At 34.1% G+C, this 19,460-nt stretch overlaps 2 protein-coding genes across 3 annotated transcripts; both read left to right on the forward strand.

Moving 5' to 3' along the window:
* Positions 1–6,946: 6,946 nt before the first annotated feature.
* Positions 6,947–9,184, forward strand: LOC105318397 (cilia- and flagella-associated protein 251). 2 transcript variants are annotated; one of them, XM_034456166.2, is made up of 3 exons: positions 6,947–7,119; positions 8,007–8,061; positions 8,335–9,184. In XM_034456166.2, the coding sequence occupies exons 1-3, from the start codon at positions 7,027–7,029 to the stop codon at positions 9,030–9,032; spliced, it is 846 nt and encodes a 281-aa protein (XP_034312057.2). In that variant the 5' UTR covers positions 6,947–7,026; the 3' UTR covers positions 9,033–9,184. The 2 variants fall into 2 exon arrangements, with proteins under 2 accessions (XP_034312057.2, XP_011413922.3); XM_011415620.4 differs by having other exon boundaries at positions 6,952–7,110.
* Positions 9,185–13,452: 4,268 nt separating this feature from the next.
* Positions 13,453–14,127, forward strand: LOC105318514 (class E basic helix-loop-helix protein 22). Its single transcript, XM_011415738.4, has one exon. The coding sequence runs from the start codon at positions 13,453–13,455 to the stop codon at positions 14,125–14,127; it is 675 nt and encodes a 224-aa protein (XP_011414040.4).
* Positions 14,128–19,460: the final 5,333 nt, after the last annotated feature.

Consider the following 19,460-nt stretch of genomic DNA (forward strand, 5'->3'; position numbering starts at 1 on the left):
GCCGCTTAATAAAATGATGTACACTGTATCAAGAACATTAACACAGAATAAATCCATAAAGGACTTCAATAACAACAGCAAAAACAAAAATGTACTATGAAATCCGTAATAATAAATTATAGTCAGCGTGGTTTTAAAAAGTAAAGAGTTCTGACTGTTGTGTGCAGACTGTCTATTAATTTAAAAGATTCTGGATTAAGAAAGAGCTTAATTTATGATAAAAAAATAAAATAAAATTGTCCTATCACGAATAGCATAAAACTAAAATACTTTTTGGGACTCTATCCTGATGAAAGCCAGTTTAGCATTACTAAATATCAAATGTCTTCATGGATTCATGATAAAACTTAATTAAGGTCTTCCGTTTCCAACGGAAGACCTTACTATTATTCTGAAAAATTTTCAAATTTCTTATTATTTTTTTTTTCTTCTAGACGCCAACTTTGATCCTTAATATCTCGCTCGTTTGTTCACCGATTGTTTTGAAATTTTCAGGACTGATAACATGCCGCGTGATGTTGTCGTTGCATATTTTAGTTGAGGAAAATCCCCATCCGGTTTTGAGTTATTCCCCTTTTAGTAAAATTTAACGACTTCTTTTGTCCAGGGGGGTTTAGCTATAACGATGACTGGCAGAGTCTCAAAGATGGGCTGGTTTGGAAGCTAATGCATTGAATTCGTGCGAGATATATTTTATTTATTATTTAAATGGAAATAAAAGGGGTGGTATAGATGTTGAAACAAAGGTACGAAAAAAATTCAAAAAAATTCGCGTATTTTCCGTGTTAGTTTTCTATCTGATAAAAATTTGTTATAACATGTAATTTAAACGATCTTGGTCCTACCAAGACCTTTCATTCGGTATACAGAAAAAGGGGCTGGCCCCTATAATTAGGGAGTTAGATGCGTCAAAAGTTTCTTGTCAATAACTTGTAAAGGAATAAAAATTTCTAATGCATTATTGAAGCAAAGTTGTAAAGAAATTAATTTTGAATCCTTCCGTGGTATTCAATTTAATGTTTTCGTAATTTATAGCCAGTATTTGCAGAAACAATTGTTTTCAGTTCGGTCCATTTTTGTGGGGGTGCGCACGTTTATGAGGTTATGAAAGGGCTTTTTGTAATGCACTAACTGATACATGCAGCGCGCAAAAATAATTCTACATAAAATTCCCAAATGTTTTTATTCATATGTACATATTCATTTCATAAAGATGAACGTCTTTGACCTTATTTTTGCTGTTTGTTTCATAACTGTGCCCCTTTCTATATTTAGATGCATTACGAGACTCAGGTAACCGATCGATAGAAGAGTCGCTAGCTGTATTCAGGCCGTCGCCTTGACGACAGTGCATATGCTTGTAGAGCTGGACGTACACATGTTTAACGCCCCACTGTGTTACTGTAACAGAGACATTTTGAATTGTTTCAGTACTGGGAGATGTGTTAATAAAATGGTTCGAATGCATGGTAATTAAACTCAACTTTTCTACAGTACGTATACACGGCCGTCATATAAAGCACAATGTGTATTACTGACATGACAAATGTACGCTGGCAATTTAAACGAACGCGGGATTGCTCCCGATAGAACATTTCTTTTAAAGCAAAACAAAATACTGATTTCCGATGGATATAATATTATCATCGTGGAGATGATTTTAAAAAGTGAACTTAATATTCGTATACGATAATATTTGAATCCAAAGCCGCTATTTTTAAGTAACGGTTATTAGGGATATTAATTATGACTTGCCCCGCGTTTCACGTTTTTTACTTGCAATGCATCTACAAACGAAAATACCAAACAACCTTCGGCAGCAATTTATAAATTATTTATTACATACTAGCACACAATATTAAAGAGATAATTAAATAAATTGTGCTTTATAATTGTACTCGCTATCTTCCGTGGAAATAATGGCATGGAAAAAATGTTGTTCAATGTTCATCAAAAACGACGTAGCCTTAGCAATCGAAAAAAATTAACAAACTGTATATTGATAGATTGACACATTAACAAACATTCAGACCCGCAATGTATTTTTTGCAAGTTCTATAAAATGTAGACTCAATAAGTGAATTTTTCCGTTTGGGGTATTTTGAATCACATGTGTACGCTATGTGTACATGTACATATAGATTAATAGCCATATAGATAAACACTTTCAGTGTTGAATTTTTAAAAGATATTTTGTACATGCAAAGCAATGCAATGCAAGGGCTATTAAATTCGAACAATGTACATACGGTAGGGATCGAACTGATACTGGTTCTGCTTGTTCTACAAACAGCAAATAAAATGCGAAGTATTAGGGTGTTATTTATTAAACAAATAAGTATTGCGCTCTTAAAACCTTGCATTACTAAACAAAGTATTTCATCGGAAGCATTATAAGTTACCTTAGCTGCATATAATATGTAGCTCTCCGTCTGGAAAAATTGAGTACCATCCGAAATTTTTCATACAAGGGCTGTACAGACTTGCAGCTAACATTACCTTAGAATTTCCTGCTGTTCATAAATTCATTAAAAGACGTGCAGATTCAAGTGGTTATATGTCGTTTGATATGGGATTTATGATGTCTATTTATATTATTTTAATTAAGGACAGACGAGACGTTCCTCAATTTTATATAATTTTCCTTGATATTTCATTCCTTATTTATTAACATTTAAACCTGTTAATTCCAAAAAATTTAGAGTACATTACCAGGCTCGTTTTGGAGCTAGAATATTTCGAACTTTCCTTAAAATAGCACGCAAAATGCATTTGAATGCTTATAAGTTAAGTCATACTATATATTTTAATTTGAACACTTTATATCCAAACCAAAAAAATCATATTACCTAAAAATTTAATTATGAAATAACAAAGTGGAAATCTTAATTCACATTGTGGAGATAGGAAAAAATGGAAGATACATGAAGGTCGCGTCTGACCTTAATATTATACAAGCAATAGCTTTCCAAAAAGCTTGCCTGACTACCCAAATTTATTCAATGGAAGCATGCATGTATCAATTAGGCTATCTTATAAGAAATTAAATTTAATTTTCGCTGCGGATCATAAATTATTAAAATGAACGTGCAGAGTTTAGAAGCAATTTCAATCTTTTTCTTCGATCGAGTGCATGTACCTGCATATCACTGGAAATTAAATCATTTCATTATTTTAAATCATTTTAGGAATGTACATGTATCGAATAATCTCAAACAGCCAAATTGAAAATTGAATTTGTTATATATTAGATGCAAAATCAAAGACATTTTGTTATTTCTAACCATATAGGAAAGGATATTCAAACACGTACATGTAGCATCGTTATTTGAAAGTGTGTGTGTGTGGGGGGGGGGGGGGGGGGGGGAGGGGGTAGGTGGGCAGCTTTATCCAAAAAAAATCGTGACAAGGAATTTAAAAAATGGGGAATTTTGAAAATCCTAATCCGTAGGTGGGATGGGGTATTTACATTTTAACTTCAATTTAATTCAATTAGAATTACTTTATTTTTTGGTTCCATTTATTACATGCTCCGACAAAAGTGAAAGATCCATGATATCTCTATTTATTATATGACCAGTTAAGAAAATAGAGTGGGTAAGACCATCTACACATCATGTGCTCTTGCCTTACTTGGACTCGCCCACTAATCGGCGAGCCAAAATTATGAATGAGACGTATTATGGCGCGAAGTCTTTCTTTACCATTCACGCAACAGCTGAGATCTCAGATAGATCCATCGGCATAGATCCATTGGGAGGGTGTCAACTAATAACTACATATATTATACTTTGGATTGAATGTTTTAGAAGAAATCTATCCAATTAACATACACACTTAATTGACTAGCAATTGTTTGATGTACATTTACATTTGTACACGCGAGTGAAACCCTTTTCCAGATGAATGAAATCGCCCAATTGATCGAAAATCGGGTCACACGTACCCCACTTCGGCGAATTACTTGTACGTAGCCCCTCCAGTAAATATTCCAATTATATGAATTTATATTTGTTTTAATTAATCCAAACTGATGATTCTTTGTTAATGATGATAATCCAACACCAACTATTACTTACATTGTACTACTTAGACAATGTGTATCATCTTGTTGCGATGACACCTCCCTCTTTTTTTTTGACCTTTCAAATATGGCAATCTATTTTTAAATCAGGATTACACACGTGCAATGTGAAAAGCCCTTTTAATTGAACAATCTTGCTCATTGTTGCTTATTACATCCCATATAACGTTTTCATCAATTATGAATATAAATGTTGACACATTAAAGATGCATCGTCAGGCAATTATTAATTCAAGCTTGTGGGTGCCCCCCCCCCCCCCCCCCACCACCACCACCACACTTTTTCTCACAGCTACTAATTTTTCCGGATTAGGATTTTGAAGATTTTGGGAAAGTCTTTTTTTTTTTTTTTTTTTTTTTTGCTTGTCTAGATTTTTTGGATGAGTCTGCCCCCCCCCCCCCCCCCCCCACTTTCAAAAAGGATGCTACGTGCCTGCATAAAGATAACAACATTCAAGGGCCTTCCGTCATTTTCAAGCCATGATAAACATGATAAAAAGGACTCTCAAAATAAAAAAAATGGACGCAAAGTAAACTGCATTCACGGCATATGTTCACATGGTATTCCTATTCCTATTCTATTCCTATTTTGGACTCGTCCACTTTAACTACGAAAAAATTAATGAATGAGACATTCTGATTCTGGCGCGGAGTCTTGTAAATGAAATTTCCATTGATCTGAATGGATTTTTCCGTGAGGGTCGGGGTAGGTATAAAAACAAATTTAATCGTTCAAAGTTTTGAATTGTTAACAACGAAATATCAGATCGAATGTTTTAGAACGATTTATAAATCCAAAATACAGTCATTTTTAATCGGTTGACGCGTGAGCATATGTATTAAGTAGGCGGGCATCCTTACACCCTATTAACTGAAGACAAATGAAATCGCGTCCAGCAGAACTCCCTGGCATTTTAGTGTTTGTTATTATAAATTTATGATTTTGTTTGTTAATAACAATTCAACATCAATCATTAATTAACAATGTACACTCTAGTACGCTAATACACAATTTTGTTGCGATGACCCCCCCCCCCCCCCCGGCCATTATACCTATTTTTAAATCAGGATTACACACGTGCTTGCATGTGCAGAGGACAATCTGGAACTTAACTGATAACTATATCATCTCTTTGGAAATTTATTTCTCCGTAGGCAAAAACGTGTAGTAACTGATACATGCAATTGTGAAAACCATAGAGGAATGCATGATCTGCGCATAATAACTAACTGCTTGATACAATATTTCTTTTTTCCAACATGTTTTAAGTCAATAATAATATGAAAATATATGCTTGACTTCATAACGGAAATTGATCCAGATAAATATAATTATCAAAAATAAACCTAAAAAACAAAGTACACTTTCATCCTTCACCCACAATATTGCCTTTTCGATATTTGTCATCGTGGTAGATCCGTGTAACAATCTATTAAGTAGGTGCTTGCACGACATAGAACTGGCCCTTGCTGACCAACGTTTTCATTAACACATATAAAGGAAAAAAAATATTTAGATTTTTTCTTGGATTTATTTTGATGTAAATAAAAAAGAGAAATAATTAGTTCTATAATATATATGCGATGTAAATCTTTTTTCCATGCAATATTTCGTATAAAACAACGAAGAGTAGTATCTTGAAACTTCATTCAAAATTTTATTAGACCTTTAAATTGTAAAATGCTAACATTGAAAATTGTGCCCGATTCCTTTTGTTTTTAAGGTAAATCTTTATTGTTTAAAAAAAACTGATTCTTTGAGACAAAATAAATTGACATAATCAGTTTGACATTCTCTAAGTGCAGTTCTGTAGCTCTTAGTCTGAAAAAGAATCGGATGGACGACCTAGGACCCAGATCGTCCATCCAAATTTCTTGAATGTTGCCATTTCTTTCGTAGGCGGACGCATGTTGGCCGAATACTCACCGAGACTAAATGGTTCGTATTTTAAGTTTTAACTGCGTTTAAAGGTAATAATGGAATTCCGATAATTTTGAAAATGATTAATTAAATAAAAAGGGTTAAAATTACCGTTAAATTACCGGCATCGGTCTTCCCCATGCGCGAATCTAGAAGAGTAGGGTGAGGGTTCCAGACCCAACCCTAACCCCTGCAAAATTTCTTTCCATTGCATGTACAATATAAAATTACAAAAATATGCCTCGGACATCCCCAGGCAAACTCAAATAACCGTCAGACACTCAACCCCCACCCCAGGAAAATTTTTCTTATCCGCGCATGCCCCTCCCCCCCCCCCCCCCCCCCCCAAAAAAAAAAAAAAACCAAAATTATTCTTCAGAACCCCCTGTAAAATTTCGAGGATCTCCGCATACATTCTAAAAGATTCATTGGCCCTTGCTTTCGATTAAAAATGCGAGTAAAATGTTTGGTCTTTTTACGTTCATACCGGTCATACCCACTGTGTGATTATAATCGTCGTCCATATTCTGTGTATATTGAGTCAATTATGATGATTAGATAAGTTTCTCAAAATAAAATGCACATGCAAAAAAACAACATGCGGCGAATCAAACTTCAGACAACTTTGAAAGATCTGTATTTGCTTATATACATGTACTTTGTTTCTTTTACACAATGTTTACACATCTAATATTGCACCATGGTCAGGTATCAATTTTTGTATTACGTCACAAGTATGACGCAGCTACGACGGAAGACCTAATCGTTGCTTGCAACGAGCTCGTCTCTAGTTTAGAATAAAATTCTACACTTGTGCGCTGGTATACACAAACCCCACCAAGGTAGGTGATGAAGGAGTAAGATTAAATTTCTTACGTATACACCTTAAAGCTAGTCATGCAAGGGTACAAAGGGGTCTTTTTTATTTCATTTTCAGTTGACGCAAAACAGGTGATTTCTTTTTCGAATAAAGTTTCAAACATGCAATGATTCCTGTTCAGAGCGTTTGTGACCAGTAAACATGGCTTTTCGGAAAACTGTCTTCTTGTGTGTTGTTGTCGGAGTCCTACTGGTGCTCCATGGCGCTGAGAGCTTGCACCTAAAGGTAAACGGGGTAAAAAAAGTCAGTCATTCACTTTATTATTTCGATTTTTTTAAAAGGTTTTTACATAGTTTATATTTTGTAAAATTTAATTTATTACCATCGATCATGCTGTATATAACAACTTTGTGACGATTTTAGGATTATGATTTATAGTCTGTCCCAAGTTATTGCTTCCATCACTTTTTCATGATTTTTAATAAAAATACACATACCTGTGAAAGAAGTACAGTTGAAATCGATGAAATGGAAAATATCCTCCAAGATATCTTCATTGATTAATTTTCCCTTTTCACCCATAAAAGTTTACAGAAAGGAAAACAAGTTTCTTACGGAAATTTATAATGGGAAATGTTTACATCTTTTCTCCATTCAGAAGTAGGCCTACTCGGGACACCTCGCGTAATTTTTCAACGTAATCATCCGGGCTTATTAATGACTGATGCAATGCAAAATCCCCGTAGACTTTCTATTTTGGGATGTGTATTGAAACCTGAACCGACAGAGAGGGAGTTTCAAAACAGATAATCTGGACATTTTTTCATATTTTTTTATCACAAAGGTATTCATTATTATCGAAATATCAAGCAAAAAGTGGTGGAAGCAAAAACTCGGGACAGGGTATAATTGACACAAATTCATATATCTTCCTGATAGTTTGGGGTAACTAGTTGTAATAAATATAACTGTAGTTTTGCAATGAGAAGATGTCTTATATATACACACAGGGGCCAAGCCGGTTTTAACATTAATTTCAATGTAACCATCTTTATTTATGGTTACATTGAAATTAATGTTAAAACGGGCTTGGCCCCTGTGTATATACATAGCATAAATGTACATGTATTTGTTTTACATACATTATAACATATGTACTCAATAAGTGTACATCTTTACAGGAAGCTCGACTCTACGACGGTCAAGGCGGAAATGAATTTCAACGACGAATATATCGTATGTATAGTATATGTATATCATATGTACACGTATGCATGTACTGAGATATATTAAGTCATATGTGTGAATATGTAAAAGTGATGTGGGTACATGTACTTAACTGTAACCGTAAAACTCGATTGGCTTATCTTAGAAATTTACAGTCTCCTCTGGTTCATTTTTTAAAGTAATAAACCATTTTGTATTGCAAAAGAGTACGGATAAATAAGATATCATTTGTGTATAATTATACCACATTAAAATTTAAGCTTTTGGCAATTTTTTTTCCAGATTCGCCGAATGTTGCTAGGAATCTTCCAGATTCTCCCGCCGTTGCTAGGAAGACTCTACATTCACCAACTGTTGCTAGGAAAATTAATCCAGGTCCACCTTCAAGTGATGATCAGCCATACCTGAACAAACTGCTAAGTTTGGTTAGTCGGGTAAACGCGCAACACGCTAAGGAGCAGAAGTGGCGAAATTTGAAGGTCCTTACTGAGCAAGAAAGAAAGTTTATGAGCCATGATGACGTTGAAATGAACAATCAGAATGCAAAGGAAAAAGAAAACAGGGAAACCGGAAGTCGGGCCTTTACGAGCGATGGGGTTTCTTATGACGGTGGAAACTTAGCTAAAGAAGACGAAAGTATGAAGCATGTCGACAATTTTAACCTGGAAAGGAAGGAAAATAATGAAGGGGATGCTGGTTATGAGAAAGAGGAGGAGGAGGAGGAGGAACAAGAAGAGGATGACGAAAATGAAGAGCAGGAGGAAGAAGAGGGTGAAATCAGTTCGGGGAAAGATGAAGAGAACAACGAAGATGAAAGCAGTGAGGAGTTAATCGATGAGGAAGAAGAAAAAAGCGAAGACAAGAACAAAGAAGACAAAAAGGGCGAAAAAGGCGAAAACAAAGAAAATGCTGCAGACGATAAAAGACGGCTGATGACATTGTTGATGCGTGAATTGAAAGACTTGGAAACGGAAAATTAAATTCTCAAATCGATTGAATAACGATGATGCTTATCTTGAATATTACACTCTTTTACAAACGCAGTTGATTTTAAGATTACATAAACTAGTACTTCTATAGTTGTAAAAAAAAATGATTTCCAAATTCAAATAAAGTCAAGTTATATAAGCTATTTTTACTACGCGGTTTCTCGATGGAAAGTAAATTATGCATATGAATTATACAATAAGGATGAATATTTTATGGATTGCTTTTGCAATTAAAATTTACTGAGGACAGAGATACCGAGCACATTAAGAGAGTTGGACAAACTACATGTAGATATTAATTGACTTGTCGATTACTCGGTAGGTGATGAGAGTATTCGTAAAGCCATGGCACTGTCAAGCAGTGTTTACTAAGCTTTCTTACGTTTTAAATTAGTATTTTATTTTTATACTGTGAAATTTAATAATAAGACAAATTTTCTAAGTCCACTGTTAAAACACAGTATACGTACGAAAGTATTTAAATGTTTACTGTTTATTTATGTTGCCTTCTGTGTTAAACTGATACAACCGGATCCTGAATTCACTTTCAAAACTTGCTTTAATTTTAAATTACCAACTACATGTATGTCTCGCATTTCAGTATAAAAATCAACCGCCTACATGAGGTTTTTGATAACAAAGAACAGTTGATTAAAAGATTCTGATATACACGAAATTCACCTAGGTGGGGTGACACGGTAAGTCGTTTACATTCTCTCATTATGAAACTAAACCACACTAGGGCTGAATATTTTTCCCTTATTTTAACTTGACCCATGCAAACAAATTTTTTCTTCGGTATTTAAACATGCAATTCGTGTTGATTTCTCTGACTGACGATGATGTATAGAAAAGGAAAAAAGAATTGCAATAAAAGAATACTGCATTTTTTCCCAGTTTAGGGAAGAGGGCGGGGCTTTATATAAAGATCGAGGAAAAGATAAGTCATACCGCTTTGAAGAAAATTAATATTTCATATATTTTTTAAAAAAAAAATCAACAACCCCAGAACAATAGATCAATTCTCCTGCTAGTTGTATACTTCTGAACAAATTTTTATCCATTGGATGAAAAAAACAACTGATATCGGACTCTGCTTTCGCCAGCAACACAATTTTTTTTAAACTTTTATTGTTGGTTTCCAAGTACACAAAAACAATAAGTCTTTGTTTAATGGTCATGTCAGATTTTGAATACAGGTTGAATCACAGGGGATTGTGTAGAAAAAAATAGCATCGTTAAAAAGGTGTCTACCTCGAAGGAAAAATATTATTTTCCTTCCGAATTACGCACTTCTCAAACGATGCTTTATACACAAACCCCTGTGATTGAATTAAATAGAATGACTGCATCTTATTCTCTCATATTTACATTTCCTAGTCTTTGTCAGTGATAACGCTATGAATCAATTCGTAGTACTAGAACGTATGGTTCAATACATTTCATCAGTGACGCAAATCACGCACTATTGGGGCTATATGCGGGATTTGAGTAATTATACGATATGAAAATAACGTAAAATGTCAATAATTTAATATCTATTCGTACTATTGCTGAAAATTATATAAATATAAGGAATAAGGAATCAATTCTTAAATATTATGAGGTGACCATCACGGTTATGACGAGATTAAATCCATCTGATCATAAAGACCTTCGGACTTTATTGGATTTGGCCATGCCCCGATCATAGCATATATACATGCATTTACTCCAGTATATGTATGTCTTTGAATGGAAAACACATGTTTTATTTCTATTTAATGATTTGAGAATAAAACCAACAATACACTAGTTTGAATAAACTGAAATCGTTTTTGTTTCTTCAAATATTGATGATTTCAGGACAAACTAATATCATTTCTAGAAATTGGAAATTAAAATACAGAATGCATCGCGAACTTTTGGAAATTGTATAGTACATACGTATAGGTACAAACCACTTCTGTGTTTTAGTCATAACTCAGTATTTTTATTTTGTATGCCCTTAATTCTTCTTAATTTGATTTTTTTAAATACATTAATGTATGTATACCCAAATAAATAACATCATATGTAATGCCACAGTCTCAACAATATAGAAAGTACAATCTACCGGTTTCAAACCCGGAACCAAACACAACGTATGTAGAGTTCCGGACTGGACTGTACATTACCGGTACTAGAATTATGTGATACCGGCCTGTATATAAGAAAATAAATGCTAGACTTTTTAAATTGAAAGAAACTTTTAAAATATTTAGATAATTTTTCTAAACGTATGACAATTCAAATAGTAGGCATAGTAATTGAATCAACTTTCAAACATTTGTTTGTTTCCTGTAAGAGTGTTGCGGACATTGCTGAAAAATATACAATTTGTTATGCACGTGAAGAAAATTACAAATTCGTTTGATTATGTACGGTAAAAAAAAATAACTTCATTTGATTATCCAGGATATATACATCTATGAAGAGATTAATAAGATGTTTGATATTTTGAAATCTACTGACATAGTCTAGTCAAATTATTGTGATAATTTATTAATTATTATGATCTCAATGCCAAAATCCTAGCTCACAGATGTTGATGTTTGTTACCCACGTAGGGAAAGTGAACAACTCGAGAATTTCAGTACTCGAGTAATTACAGATCAATTAATTTACAATAATGGCTATATAAAACATGAAAGATGTCGAATTCATAGCAAATGAATTTAATCGCTTAAACTTTTTTTCAACATTACTTTTATTGCATGCAGTCTTTTCACAGTCTATTCTCCCAATTATTTTTTGTTACTCATCAAGCTGTATTAGCTATTGTACGTTTCCCTTTTTATTACAAAATCATTAAAAGCTGTAGCGAAACAGTGTGACGCTTAAAACCGTTTGATCCTCGTAAAATTACCCCCAAACCGACCCAGGGGGAATCTTAAACAAAATTTTTACAATAACCATCCGCATGAAATCCCGCAAAAAATTAAAAGTTAACTTGCGAAAACTTCATAAATATTCAATTTATTTTTTCGCGAACGGGACATCCAACAAAAAGCAATTACTCGCCTAAACGATTCTTTGTCAAGACCTCACGGGGGCCTGAAAATCGCATTATGACTCCCCGTTTCATTCGACGCGTTTCCATCATTTGTTCATTTTCATTATAAAAGAGGACACTTGAAAAGTAGGCATTAAAATTGAAAGCCGAGCAGACTGTAGCATATGGCCATTCAAATGCTGAAATGTTCTGTCCACCCAGTGCTTAGACGCCCGTCAGTAAATCCATGTTTATTGTCAAAATATTTGAAATTAATGACAAAATTAGTGCTCTTGGTATTAAAATGCATCTCCTATTTTGATATCATCTGTTCCTGTGACATTGTAATAAGAGCTGATTGCGTTTTGATCCAAACACATGCTAAGGCATATTACACGCTGAAAGGTATGTAAGACCGTTTGTAACTTGAGACGAGAGAGAGAGAGAGAGAGAGAGAGAGAGAGAGAGAGAGAGAGAGAGAGGGGAGAGAGAGTCGTGAAAATATATTTATGGGGATTTGTGAATCTGGCAAAATCTAGTAATCACTCTGTAACTAATTTACATATATGTGCCACAATTTATGTCAATATAAATATTAATCATCTATACAGAGTCTCGCTGATTTACCTTAACCGCACCACAAGCTCACCAAATTACTGTAATAATTCTAATAAGTAAATTGCAGAAACGTAAGTAAATAGACACTATCATCAGAATTCGCACCAGTTTCCTTCACTGTAAATAAATTTCTTTGAAATGAATCATAAGAATACATTTAAATTTTCTTATTTCCTTCTTTTGGGGATTTCATAGTTGCAAAGTTTAACTGAAGTAAGTAGAATCAAAACATAAAAAAGCAAAAACATCTGAAAAATAAAATGAAAATAGCACTGAAAATATATTCAAATTTTTACAATAAAAAATGTGTTTAATGATTTTAAATTGAAATAAATACTTACAAATTGCAATATACAAATCAAGTCATTTTCTTGAAGATCGAGAAATATTCAGAGATATCCTTTGGGACATGAGATGATTCGGACCGCCCCCTACCCAATAAATCTGGCGTTAGCCGAAATCATCCATTGGCTTCGAATAATCGCCATCTCCCCTCGCTGCTCATCTGCGCACTGAATCAAAGCAGGGGGGTCCAACCGGGGAACATCCCACCAATCAAAGGGGGTGCTTTGACGAATCAACTACATGCAAAGTGTTCAATCAATCTGAAATTGCAGATAGCGTTTTATCGTCCTTTGAGTGTATCGCGGTAATAGACACATCCAAAGTTTTAGTAAGAAGAAACCAGCGAACTTTTTAGTGTATCTTAAAAAACTAATTTATTATCATAATTTTTTAGTGTACTGATTAAATTTCATGGTGAGTTTTTTTTATCATACTATGGATGAAAGGATTTCCAAAGATCAAGAAAAACAAGAATGTGAATTGGATACCGCGACGAAAGGAGACTTTCACCATATAAGAAACGATTTTAGAAGTTTTTCAAACAACCTCGATTTTTCTCAAGGGGAGTGTGCAACACAGCACAGTACGGATTCGGACTGTGGATCCACGAACATAGACATCGAAGAAAACAGTGAGGATAGTGATAGGGGTTTTCCCTTTCCTTCAGTCAGCAGACGACAGTTCGAGAATTTATCCGAGGAATACGCCGAAGACCAAATAACAACCAAACACAAGCAAAGAAGAGGAAAAGTGGAGAAAAACGCGCGGCTGAGCATAAACGCACGCGAAAGACGTAGAATGCACGATTTGAACGATGCTTTGGACGAACTCCGGTCGGTTATACCGTACGCACATAGTCCGTCTGTCAGAAAGTTGTCTAAAATAGCCACCTTGTTGCTGGCGAAAAACTATATCCTGATTCAGGCAAACGCCCTGGAAGAGATGAGACGGATGGTGGCCTACATGAACCCAACCGCCACACCCCCATCGGCATGTTTTGACCCCCTCATGTCGTATAATCGGTTGCAAGGGGTCCAGGGTTTGTCTTTACCCCCAGGCCAGGGCAGGGCCAAGTGTACACCAGGGTTTGATGCGCCTTCAAATTCATAGGAGAAAAAACGGTGCGAAAGATTTTTGATTGATTTTAATTGATGTGTGTGAATTATGGAAAACGTTTTCTTCGCATGGCATTGTAATTCTTTAACATGGAGGACCCTATGTTTAAATTGTTTGTCACTTAACATTTGAAATTGCAATAGTTAGTCTCCAAAGTTTGCAGCTTTGTGTCTAAAATGCTGCATATTTTGGATGATTTTTTTTTTTAATGTTATCGTTATGTAATTTACAATATGTTCAATTACTCTCTTTTCATAAACATTAATCTTTTAATGCCTTTTTTTTATTAAAAATATAGATAATTCTAAAATCAAATAATTTATAGAATTGCTTAATCCATTTTTTACTGATTCATTCATGGATGATTAATTGATTAAATCTAAACAATATGTTAAACTGTCCTTTTCGTAGTACAACGCACGCTAGATTTACAAATTAAACATATAAGTATTTATGTATAACGCACCTGTGTCAAAAATCATCAGCTAGTACGTACAATGTACAAGGTGATGTCAGGATTTTTAAAATTTATCTTTTCATTGTGCTATTGTTATATTTACATACATTTCTTACACAGGAGAATTTAAAATTTGTGGAAAAAAAACAGTGCTTTAAAAAAGTATGTTACATGGTGTTGTCCTCGTACTATAATCAAATGAATTTACACGTGTGAGTGCATGATGGTCGACGTTTGAATAATGCACATGTATATTATCTAAAGCCAGAGAATGAAATATTTTCACGAAGTGTTGGCAATTTAAAAGACATTTCTTTTTACACGTACTTTCATCTGTTCTTTCAATAAGAGATTTCACACTTAAAATTAATATTACACGTCTGAATTTTAGGAATTAGTTTAATACTTTTCTTATGTTATTTTTAAAATGAATATGTTCTTGGTTGCAAAAGCAGGCACGTAGCATCGGGGGAAGGGGCCTGCCCCACCCCACTTTTTGCGCAGCAAAGATTTTTCTTAAATTTACATACAAAAAATTGAAATAACATGGAGTCCCCCCCCCCCCAACTTTTATGGGACCATGTAAAGAATTGAATTGAAAATAAGGAAAAAAACACTGAAATTGAATTTAAAGAAAATACCCCCCCCCCCCCCCCCCCCCACGGTTTAGGATTTTCATGATATTGCAAAGTAACATCATTTTTTATTTACTTGTCAAGATTTGTTTGAATGAGTCTGCCCCCCCCCCCAACCACACTTTCAAAAACGATGCTACGTGTCTGAAATGAAACGAGATTTGACACTACGATATCTTGGAGAAGAATTCAGTAAGTGTGCACAAGATGCCTGAATTTAAGAGGGCTGGGTGGTCGTGGTCATTTTTAGACTATATAAATCTCCTTAAAAGAAGAGTTCTATAAAGATATATGAAAACATTCAAATCTTAAAGTTAAGAAAATTGAAAATAATAGTTTATAGCTAAGCAAATCATTTGAAAATATGAGGTGGGTCTGACAGTTAATTACATTAATATGTTTACCACTGAGCCTCCTTATAATAAACAATAAAAATATGCATGCAATAGGATAACCTTTTTTAAATTTTCTAATTTTCTGTACAATGTATTTTTGTTATAGATTTTAGATTTTGTACATGGGTTAATAATTGTATAATTCAGTACATGCGCATATCTAAATATTCTTCAACCAATAATTCTTATAATAAAAATTATTCAATGAGTTCAGTTTCAACGTAATAAATTACAGAAATGAAATAGGCTTGTTTTGTTTATTTGTTAAGTTGCGTTTTAGTTGTACATGTATATCAACAAACTTGATACTTGGGAACTTATCAATGGTTAGACGCCGCATGCTATACATGTTCATAAAATTTCATGATTATAGTTATTGATAATTTTCAATCTGATTAAAATCAGATGTGAATAAAATCAGCTGTTCAGACCAGAACAGCTGATTTTAATCAAACTGGATAAGTTTTGATTTGTTTTAGTCCATAGCTTACACGGGTATTAGTAATATACGTATTTCCACCATATTGGTAAAAAATAACGTCACTAAAAATTTCTGTGCATCAAATCATGGTGCATATAACGCACGAGTGTATATATAACGAAAGAATAATAATATCAAAGATGACAATCTTGGGGATACCCGAAATCACATATAAAAAAAATCTATGCTTAATTTCGACCACTTATTCAGACGACAAAGGGACATTTTTTTGTATAATATTTATGTACATTTTCTTTAATTTCGTCGTAAAATGGATAGATTAGAAAGAAATAAAATCCATCTACAATATGTGCAAGTGAACATATTTATGCTAAAAAATAATGCTTCAGCAGAACACTCATTGGGCCCCAATGAAAACTGCACCTCATATTGTCCAGAACCGTAAAACGCTTTTCGTATTGTATGTAATATACACACAGAACTTTTGAAACCGCCTACCAGATAGCCAATCAGTAGGCATATTTTGCAACATGGTCTTTTGAAGGAAATTAAACCCCCCCCCCCTCCCGAAATAACAACTTCATTTACTTAAAACATCATTGAGATAAAGAGCGATGGTCTTAAATTGAAATTATAAATTGATCCTAGCAAGGGGAAGCGATGTGCTCTCTCTCTCTCCCTCTTCATGATTAACAAAAGCGGGCCAATTTGTCTTCGTTCTTGCTGGCGACACTCGATGGTGCGAGATATTATCCAGATGAGTTCCGAAAACTGTCTTGATGTATCTGATCAATTTGTCATATCTAGTTTGTTAAAGCGAGAGAAGGAGGGACAGGGGTCAGGGGAGGCTTCAGCAAATAATTCAGAAACAAATCTATTCTTCTCCATTTAACTGTCCACTTGGCGAGAGTCTCCCGTCCACGAGTAAGCCATTTATAGATGTAATGGAGTTTTATTAGTTAGATCATGTTTCTGAAGATTTCTACGTGCGTAGTAATGCGGCTTTGTTATGATGTATGGTGGTTGTTGTTATTATTAAATTGAATAGAGATAAAGCTGAGAAAAAACGTGTATAGTTGCCTAACTTTTAATTAATTAAAAGTTTCTGATTGAAATTTCATTTTAAGTCAGCAGCCTTTGACATTAGGAAGGTACCTTTTTTTTTTAATAATTGCTACAAAATTTTGATTTTCTCACCTTCTATGTAAATTAAATACAAAATGGATAATGTAAATGTTTTAAAATCTGCGTTGAATTTTTAGTAATTCTCTGTACAGAACCTCTAGATATTAAGATGATCCTTGACCTCTTGTTTAAAATGTATATCACTAGATGTTATGGTCCAAGCTTTTTTATCCCTCACAATGTCTTTAAAGAACATTGAATAGTTTGACACGTCTATCATCAACCAAAAATATACACTGATAAACTGAACAGAACAAAATATGCAACTTTGTGCAAAAGCGCTTCACAAATGCAGCAAAGCGTTAATTTCTTGCTTGTTTTTAAAGTGTCGTGGCGGGAACCAAATGGTGATGCATGGATTTTGTGAAGTTATTTATTAATCAATTTTTTCCCTTTTTTAATTTTTCCAAACAAAACGGTTTGATTGTGTTTTTAAAATAAAAATACATATTTTCATATACATATAAATAAAGTTTTTTATCATTCCTAAATTGTTATAATCAGGCTAATTAAACGTTGATGATAAAGTCCCGATTGGAAAAGATACATGTTGTACATAACTCTATTCATCTGGGGGATCATACGTAACAAAAAACCAATTTAAATATCGCATCTTTAAACGTCAACAGCTCCCAAACAATAACCCAAATGACGATTATAACTATCGTTATTGAGCCAATGTCTGCCAATTTGTCTTCTGAGAGACTTCGAGGATTTCCCTGCCTGGTTTCTAGAATTAGCGTGTTTCAAAACTAGTAGCGACGCCAAATGTGATTACTATTTTCTCACCCTCGCGATCTTGGGTCCCTATGGGCATCTCAAACACTGTAATAATCTAGCATGGATGTGTTTCTTTATCTGCAATGTTGAATAACGTATTTGACGGCTAAGAAAATTGATTTTCACTGGCTTAGAAAAGTCCGGCGTAAAATGCATCACTGAAGTCCATCAGAACGGGAATATGGCTTTCAATTTCTCAAAGACTAGGCCTAATTGTAACCACAAAGGGACCAGGAGTGATTTTTGGGAAACAAGTGAAATAAAGCAATACGTGATATTGATCAACGCTAAGATTGAATCAACAAATGTAGATTTCAGCGGAAAAAGGGAAAAGAACATAGCCGATTACTTATTTACATAAATGACAGTTATGAACTATACATCGTACAATTTATTGCGACGCGGTTCTTTCGAGGGATTTCACGGATGATGTAGCGTTGTCTGAAAGAAATGACAACTTTCGCCATAAATGATATAAATCGCTTTCTTTCCAACTCACATCAAATGATTTAGGAAGGGTTATTTGATTCATAGCGCAAGACACGAAGAGAGTCGAGTGCTTATTAATAAAAGGAAATCCGATCGAACACTTTCGTTAAAAAATATGAACATGATGAATTTTGTTCGCATTTACGAAATAAGACAAAATTTTTATTGCTAACAATGAAATCTATAATTTAGAAATTTAAAAAATTTACAAGCTATTTGCACTCGATCAGAAACGGTCACATTTATGCATAAACCATTACTATTCTATATATAATTATATACATGTACAGATGCTTCTTGAACAATTCATATAGTGTCCAATACAATACCTCAAAAATACCCTCTTTTTAAGTAAAAAAAAAAAAAGCCCAACTTCCACTGAAGTGATTTCACATTTCTGATTAATTCAATGCGCTTTTTAAACAGCATGTTTTCTCGATACAACTCCTTTTTTTTTTTTCTTTTTTCACATTGGATTTAAATTGCAACATGAAAATTAAACACTAACATCTTTGTAGTGTCCCCCTTGAAAGGAATATGGACGACGCGCAATGGCGTTAATATGATTATAATAAATGGTTTTTCTTAGAAAACAGGATAACACTGTTAAGCACAGGTCACCGTGGCAGAAAATTAAGTTTGGTGGCGCGTGCCTGGGCATTACAGATCCTAATTCTGCCGCATTCAGTCTCTGTTTCTTTTTAATAAAATCCAGGCCTGCTAATTCTCAGCGGTCGCAGATCGGTCCCTTATTTACGGAGGAGGTGATTGAGAATATTCCACAACACCATCTGGTCACCTGCTATCTAATTTGCTGAACGTTTAATTCATTTAAAACCAGAGAGAGAGAGAGAGAGAGAGAGAGAGAGAGAGAGAGAGAGAGAGAGAGAGAGAGAGAGAATTATTTTAACAAGACCTTGGACTTTCGGTTGGATGTAGCTAAC

This window comes from Magallana gigas, chromosome 7 (assembly GCF_963853765.1).
Source record: "Magallana gigas chromosome 7, xbMagGiga1.1, whole genome shotgun sequence".
In the NCBI taxonomy this organism is placed as follows: Eukaryota; Metazoa; Mollusca; class Bivalvia; order Ostreida; family Ostreidae; genus Magallana; species Magallana gigas.

Bases quoted from the DNA above. Each gene is read 5' to 3' on its own strand.
- LOC105318514 (XM_011415738.4), top strand. From the start codon at position 13,453: ATGGATGAAAGGATTTCCAAAGATCAAGAAAAACAAGAATGTGAATTG.
- LOC105318397 (XM_034456166.2), top strand. From the start codon at position 7,027: ATGGCTTTTCGGAAAACTGTCTTCTTGTGTGTTGTTGTCGGAGTCCTA. The intron at 7,120-8,006 runs GTAAAAAAAGTC...ACATCTTTACAG, and splicing joins TGCACCTAAAGGTAAACGGG to GAAGCTCGACTCTACGACGG. The intron at 8,062-8,334 runs GTATGTATAGTA...TTTTTTTTCCAG, and splicing joins ATTTCAACGACGAATATATC to ATTCGCCGAATGTTGCTAGG.